Source organism: Poecilia reticulata, linkage group LG2 (genome assembly GCF_000633615.1).
Source record: "Poecilia reticulata strain Guanapo linkage group LG2, Guppy_female_1.0+MT, whole genome shotgun sequence".
Lineage (NCBI taxonomy): Eukaryota > Metazoa > Chordata > Actinopteri > Cyprinodontiformes > Poeciliidae > Poecilia > Poecilia reticulata.
This window is the reverse complement of record NC_024332.1, coordinates 14400431-14408496: the sequence shown is the minus strand read 5'-3', so window position 1 is coordinate 14408496 and position 8066 is coordinate 14400431. Positions and strand designations below refer to the sequence as shown.

The 8066-nt window shown below is 40.3% G+C and overlaps 1 protein-coding gene across 1 annotated transcript in view; it reads left to right on the top strand.

Annotated features, from left to right (window-relative positions):
• Positions 1–991: 991 nt before the first annotated feature.
• ints6 (integrator complex subunit 6) overlaps positions 992–8066 on the top strand; it is a 26487-nt gene continuing 19412 nt past the window's right edge. Inside the window, exons 1-4 of the mRNA XM_008435416.1 lie at positions 992–1435; positions 1585–1662; positions 3426–3676; positions 4074–4159. Coding sequence (XP_008433638.1) covers positions 1325–1435; positions 1585–1662; positions 3426–3676; positions 4074–4159 — 526 coding nt within the window. The 5' untranslated portion in view covers positions 992–1324. The remainder of the gene's footprint in view (positions 1436–1584; positions 1663–3425; positions 3677–4073; positions 4160–8066) is intronic.

The window sequence follows — 8066 nt, the reverse complement described above, 5'->3', positions numbered from 1 at the left end:
CAGCAAACAAGAGGAAACTGTCCGTCTTTCTATTTACGATCGCAGAGCCGCCGGATGGTTTCGGCTTGTTTTGCGGAAGTGATTATTTTTCCACCATGCTATATTGTGTACATTGTTTCGCACACGTCCTATTGGTGTCACGTAGCTTTGAAAGTGGTTCATAAACAGAATGAAGTGTGACACTGTAGTGATTAACTGGAGTAATTTGGGTTAATTTGTCGGGATATTGTGCAACATCTGACATGAATGTCTACACACAGTCGTTTATTTCTAAAAAAAGAAGAAGAAGAAGAAGAAGAAGAAGAAAGATAACACATTGGGGTCTATTATTTAGCTAGCTGAAGACAGAGGGGAAATACATCTCAGAGCTGGAGGGTATGAGTGTGTGTGTGTGCATGTCAATCCCTTTTTCCCTTAGACTGTTCAGATGAACGTGTTATCTATCTGATCGTCTTTATTTGGTATCACATGAGAGCAAAGTGCCAAAGGAGTTGTTTTCATGTGCGGTGAACACAAACCCACGCCAACATGTAGACGCTATGGTTATTTAATAATGTTCTCTTTGTCATCAGTTGTCTCTCGTTTAGTCTTCAAGGGTTGTCTTTCACATTGGCCCACGCCCGAACATAGGATGAAGTAAATGTTGATTATATAATCTGCTCTTGGGGTAAACACGGGTCACTGCTGGCTGATATTACGTCAAATAACTGCAGCGACGCTCTGAATAAAGGGTTACAATGCCGTGAATGTGGTGGTCTTTAACATTAAAAGGTAATACAGAATGTTTTCCTTGCATTCCTGCCTATCGAGCATTCAAGCATGCGCATACGAAGCCAAGCGTTAGCCTTATTTGGATATGATAATAAGCGGCTGCCGACAGCCAATGAGAAGCGAATGTACCTCCACGTGACTGTGAAAGAGAGCTCACGAGGCGGGGCCAGGCACGGACCTTCAGTTAAAACCAGTGGAGGAGGTACAGCGCATTCAGTGTAGGGAGAAGCAGGGACTCACTCAGAGGGAAAGTTTGTTACTATGAAACTTAGGAATATTTACAAAATATATACAAAATTATCAAAATCCCTCGTGCATCAATAACTTGCCCCAAGGGTGCCAGGTTTTAGGCTTAGTTTTCCCGGAATGGGCTTCTATACTCACTATTCTTACACTTTTTTGAAAGAATGTGTGAGACAGACAGTTAGCCAGCCAGCTAGCTAGCTAGCTAGCTGAGAGGTGAGACAGGCGGCAGGAGAACAAAAGATTTTTTTTGCGTTTTGGCCGGTTGTACTGACACCAAGTCCATGCAGAACGCGTCATTACCATCACAATGCCCGTTTTACTTTTTCTGATAGACACGTCCGCTTCAATGAACCAGCGCACCCATCTGGGCACTACCTATCTGGACATAGCAAAAGGCGCTGTTGAGACTTTTATGAAGGTACTGTAACAACGGGACACATTGATATATCGGGAGATCCCGAGCGAGGGGGGAAATCGCAGTTCAGATCGTCATTGTACTGTTGCAAAGCTCGCCTGTCAAAGCTGATCTCTCGTTAACCGTACATAATTCTTCTACTATTTCCACAGCTCAGAGGGAGAGATCCGGCGAGCCGAGGGGACCGGTATATGTTGGTAAATTTTGAGGACGCTCCGTTCGGGATAAAGGTAGAAATTTGCTTTCGGGTCATGTCCAGCTTTACATCTGTCGTCCCCACCGCTTCACCACGTTGTGATCACTGTGTCAGTCGTGTAGAGAAAATCTTCAGGAGGAGCTTTCATACCCCTTTTAAAACATGGCCGACATTTTGTTTCAGTGTGAGCAGCAAGGAACTCTGGGTGTTATTTATACAGCGAGGTAATATCTAAGGGGGGAGTGAGGAGGAAGAGGAGGGAGTGATAGACTCGTAGCCTACTTTACTTGTTTAGAGAAAATTRCCACTTTTTGTCACTGGAGACTGTGCGACTTTATTTGATTCCAAGCCGGTTGCACAACTCTTGTGGTGGAAAAATGGATCAAACTGTATGGCTGTCAAAGTATTGTTGACATGCATTTCTTAACAGATTTTTTTTCTTTTTTTTCTTTTTTTCAATAAATGTTTTTGTAACAGTTTCACAGAAATGCACAATGAATCAAAGCCATACCAATACAGTCCAGTCAAAATGACAAATTAGGTTTAATGACAGTTTGTCTTAAACRTAATGCATTTCAGACTGATTCATTTTATAATGTCAATTTGTAAAAAGTTACCCATCTAAAGAGACCACCCGTTTCCCTGGGATAGTTGACTTTTCTGCAATCCCTCCTCGTGAGCAAGCATGTGGCGACAGTGGAATGGAACAGCTTCTTTTTTGCCAGAAGGAAAACCTCAGTACTCGGTGTGAATCGCCATCAACGGAAGGCTYAAGAAGACTGAAAGCAACGCAGGAAAAAAGCAAAAGTACATCAATTTAACAGCAGAAGTGGCTTTTAATGGTTCTGCCTGGGAAAGAAAAAAAATACCGAAACATATTGACAGGATAAAAACAGCATTTATTTATGCAGTTTAAACTCTAAAACATTGTTTTATWTTCAATAGACCTGTTTCTAAAAAGATGAGTAAATACAATTTCTCTTATGAATTAAGTGAGAATATCAAATAAAAGCAGGAAACATTAGCAATAAAATATTAAGTGCCTAAAACCTCMTTCAGCTGGGTTAAACTGTGCAACTTTAGGTGCTGTTGTGTTTATTTTTTAGTGGAAGTGATATTTATTCAAAGTTCTGTGCTTGATGAARAACACCAAATGGAAAAAATCTGTCGGCATAAACCTTACTTGCTCACTAAATGTAATGGTAGAGAACTAGTTATTGATTTGTAAATGAAAATATGCCAAAGCAATAGTGTGTGTGTGTGGTGGGGACAATGGAGCCCATTTAATTAGAGAGTATAAAGTTCAGCTGTGAGTAAGAAGTTGATAACAATAATAAATACATGCAAACAGCATTTATAAAGTAATAGTATAGTCAGTAAGAGGGTGGCTTCAGCAATGTTTTTGTCTTTTTGTTTTTACTTGAATTTAAATTGCTTCTATAAAAAAATCTCTTTTAAGAGGTGAACAAGTTTCTTTTTTGCAATTACTAAACTGAGGTGGAAAATGTGACTCGGTAAATCTTAAATCCAACATTAGGGCAACTGTTTGTGCAATTTCTTTTCATCAGCATAAAGATGGAGAGAMSCATCATTAACTTTTTTGGAAATTRCAGAAGRGGAAAAAAAAATAACTGACCTAACACAATGCTTTGGGGCACRCCTTTTTGTGACATTCATGTTATGGGAGGGAAGACCGCMGAGTTAAACACACTATTTATAACCTGAAAKAATTTAATTTGGATGGCTTTGTCCGAAAGGTTAATAACAACCTTTTTGTTTGTTTGTTTGTTTCCAAAGGCCGGATGGAAAGAGAGCCATGCCACTTTCATGACAGAGCTGAGGAACCTCCAAGCAACCGGACTCACAACATTTGGCCAGTCCTTGAGGACAGCTTTTGATTTACTAAATCTCAATAGATTAGTCACTGGGATAGACAACTATGGCCAGGTACGTAGCCTCTGGAGAYGAAGAGAGGAAACAAAAGTTCATGTGCAAAAAGCCCACTCACCAGCTCATCCCCCCCTCCAGTCCACAGCCTCACCCCAATAGTGCAAGCATCAACAACACGCACACCCTGCTGCCACACTCTCACAGTCGAATAACACAACAGCAGCTTAGTTGCAGAGAAAGGGAAGTAACATCTGTTTCTTTCACCGTTAATAAGGTGTTATATTTTCATTTKKAGCCCCTAATCACTTGTTGGAGCTGTTCTTTTTGGCGAGGCCCAACAAGCATCTTCAAATAATTTAAAATAAGAATTACAGCAAAGTTTGAACTCGTATTTGATTAAAAAATAAAAATAAAACTTTGAGATCTTGTCCTTTTGGAAGARACAGTTGAGTTCAGGTTTCAACCGTCTGATCTTGGAAAAAGTCGGCTTAGACGTTCAAGAACAAACCAGAAATGACCAACTCCGTCATAAACTGGAAACTGTTTAAACACCAGCGGCGCGGTCCGCAGTGAAATGTGTTTCACGTCGCTGATCATGAAGGGAAGCGCCGACTCCAGAACCRACGCTTTCAAGTTTGGCTGCAATTCTCACACATGAACGTCTCCTGGAACCCGCTTTATTATGCTCACAGGAGGAGAAGGCGAAGCTGTTTGGTCACAGCGATGGGAAGTGTGTTTGAAGGAGTCAAGGTGATGTTTTGAAACTTGAGAACGCAGTGTTGCTTTTCAGGCGTAGAGGCTATGGGCTGCCTTTTCTGCTCAGCGGCTCCGTCCTCAGTGGGGTGAGGAAAAAATATGGGCAACATGTTTGCAGCTAAATAAGTCGAGCTATAATCATATTTTTGTATGATTCTAAACCTCTCATGGAAAAGAGACACGCTGCCTCTCTGGCTGGTAAATTAAATTTTTTTTCTTTTTTTACTTTCAAGTCTATGAACTTTCTAAGCTGCTTATCCAGATTTTTAAGCAAGTTTTTCTAAGGATTTAGGCTCTAATGTATTTGTAAAAAAAAAACATTCGTACCATTTCTTTAATGTATATTTTTCAGGTTATCTATACAGCACCAAATTCTTGTTCACTTATGTAGAATTTGATTYGTCCCAATTAGCTTAAAATCAGTGCAGTTCATGCTCATATAATTCAGTCATGAAGTCAGATTTAGGACGATGCTAATCCRTTACTCATTTAGAGCAAGCATGTGGTGACGGTAGTAAGAAACAACTCATTTGTAGACAGGAAGAAGCCTCCAGGTTTTTCACATTTAGTCTCAAGTGTTTACTTTTTTTTTTTTTTTTACAGTAATCCATAAAATAGTCTTAAAACAAATCCCAAAGTATTCATCCACAAGGGWGAGCKCCACAATTCAAGCAGTAATAACAGCGGGGCTTGCTAGTAGAAATGACAGATGCGTCTCTAAGAAGAGCGGACTCGACTCCCTGCTTCAAGCCCAAATCCTCATCAAGCCAACAGAATCTGGAAGTCATTCAGCTCTGCAGCCCGAGCTTCAACCGGTGGTGCCAGCTGACATCACCCGTATAAGATGAGCTGCAATTCCTCAGAGTAAAGCACTGGGAAGAGAGGGGCCAAAAATGGAAAGCGAAGCGTTTTTACAGTTTCARCTTCAGYCAGCCTCCTTCCTGTCAGATCGCCTTAAACGTGCGTCCAAGTCTTCTTTCATTGCACCACTTGCCATGCGGTGCTTCATAGAGATCAGAGAGGCTCTACTTTGACGGCATCATTAGAGCGAAGCAGGTCACAGGATATGCAACACCTCCCCACGTAATATTTCTACAGTCAAACGGCCGGCTTTAAAACTCAAACTTCACTTTTTGAGTCATTCTCGGCTTCGTATACAGTTCCACTCCCATAAACTCGGACTCTTGGCATCAGTAGAGTATTTTTTTCTTTTAACATCTGTTTTTCCTTCATGGAGATGAGTGCTGAGGACGAATCTGAAACATTTCCTGCGTTTATAGCCGAAGGGAACCTTCCACTTGGTGTAACACGTCCGTACGCACGGCGCACATTAGACGCTCCGCGGGAGTTTGAATATCGCTCTGGCCAGGGCTGCGGGCGCGCACGCCGGCGAACACAAACAGTAGACACCAAGGTCAGGGTTAGTGTGTTCTGCACCTGTCTGTGGTGACCTCTAACGACCGGTTGGTGTGACTGTAATTATAATTTAATAACCACCTCCCCCTTCTCTGCCTTTTTGCTACTTAAGGAGGTCATTTGTTAAACAGATGGCACACTGCCACCACAGTCACTATTACTTTATTATGTCTATTAGAAAAGAAGTCRCTTATTAAGAGGCTGTAATTACACTCGCGTGTACTAAGAGGGATCTTTTTTTTCATGCTTTTAAATGGGTAGATCATCCCATTTAAAATATTATAAAAAATATTTCCTTTTTTATAACCAGGCAGTGGAGAAGCTTCACCTCGCTTGTTTTTGTCTGTTTAGCACACACAGATACACTGTTTGTCCTCTATGGTCTACATAGCTGCTGATTGTGTTAGAATATGTAGAAGTGCATTTCACATCTTGAGCTTTTTTTTCTTTAATCATTAACTTTTRTTTCCTCCAGGAAAGCTTGTTTTATTTTTTTTTCCATAAAACAAAACTGCTTAATGGRGAGAGTGTGAGATTAAATGAGAGCAAGACAGACGCAGGTTTTAGATATAAAACCTGCTTAAATCTTGTTTAAATGCAGACTCGAATGCATTGCTTTTGAGCTTTAATATTTTTTTTCATGTTACAATCACATTTGATTTACCTGGATTTTTTTTTGGTTAGACAGAATCTTTTGCAGTTRGATTAAAGTCTGGWTTTGGACTGAAACACTAATTGTCCAGTTCAGGGATGCACAATGTAGGCTCACTAACATCGGCATCGTTATTGTTAATTTTTTTAACATATCTGTAACTGGTGCCGATATCAACAACCAATATTTATTCCCATGTTTTTGCCCTTTGGTTCTGGAGAGGGAAGTGGAGGAGCTTGATTATGTGGAGCCATATTTTCCAGACTATAAGGTGCACTTATCAAAAAAAAAAAAACAACAGTGCACCTTATATATTGTTCTAGAGTAAAACAGCCCCCTCTAGTGTGTTAAAACATATAGTTTTTCAACTGTGCTTCAAGTGTCTTGTTGCACTTAATGCGCCTTATAGTCTGGTTTTTTTATCGGTGCACCCTATAGTGCAGAAAATATGGTATTTGTTTCGACATATCATGGTGAAGCAACACAGGATTATGGGTAGTTTAACTGGAGCAGTGTTGAAGTCAGTGGTGTCTATTTTTCATTTTTTTATTTTCCAAGTTGTCAAAATGGTTGGAAAAATAKATACAATAATCAATAATAATTGGCTATCGGCTATAAAAGCAATATCRATATATTGGCCCAAATTTTCCCATCGCTSCATCCCCWGTCCAGTCAGGTCATTCCCTTAGCTCTGTCCGAGTGGTTAAAGTCGTCCAGTTTTCTCCTTGACCTCTGCTGTGTTAATTTGCTTTTCATGATGCTGTTTGCTGACTTATGATCTCTGACACACCTCTGAGGCGGTGAAGCATCCTTGGGAAAAACCCTGCCCCTGCCTTACCTGTTTAATTTTGAACGATTGGCCGATACTTACAAGTGAAGACAACCTTATCTACCTCTGAAAAATCAGCGGTTGTCCCCTTTGCTCAGCCGTAAGAGAGGACTCTCAACTTTGTTTCACAGGTATTGTTCAGCGGTTTTCAGATTGGAACGTTAAATATGTATTTTGAGCTTATAATGCCAGACATTGTCCGTTTATAAGAAGAAAAAAAAAACATGTATCAGCATGTCAAGCTTTTAAAGATTGGCGATCAACCAGAAAACTGCAATCCTTGCTCCCCTGGCTACARTGTAGCTGACCACCATCGGCGTGTGAACGGGTGATTGTAGCGTCAGCGCAAAGTCCTGTAGAGTCGTCAAGATTAGATAGAGCTCTTTACAAATGCAGACTATTTGCCAGAAAATCCAGTTTGAGATTTTCAAAGGCATGCATCCTCTATTTCCCCCCCCCGCCCCCCTTTTGGGGCTTATGCACTACTTTTGTTTTGCCTTATCAAGTGATAAATAAATAAATTAACCCTCCTGTTATGTTGCAGTCAAATTTACCAGTTTTAAAGTTCAAATTATTTTTTTAAAATAGTTGGAAGTATTTTTTTGCATGAAACTTTTTCTATTTGTCTTAATAGGTGAACTCTACATATAAATTGAAAMTKTATTCATTTTACACATTTGCTGCCACCCCTGCGTCTACATTTTACATAGATACTGTTTGGGTCAATTTGACCCGGCAGTCAAGTTGAAGGGTAAAAAAGATTTTTTTTTAAAAGTCCAATTCTATATGTTTCCTTGCAGCTATGAAGCATAATTTACCACACCACACACACATACACACACACCACACACATACATGAACACGTGCACGCACACTCTCTTCACTAGGAAACCGC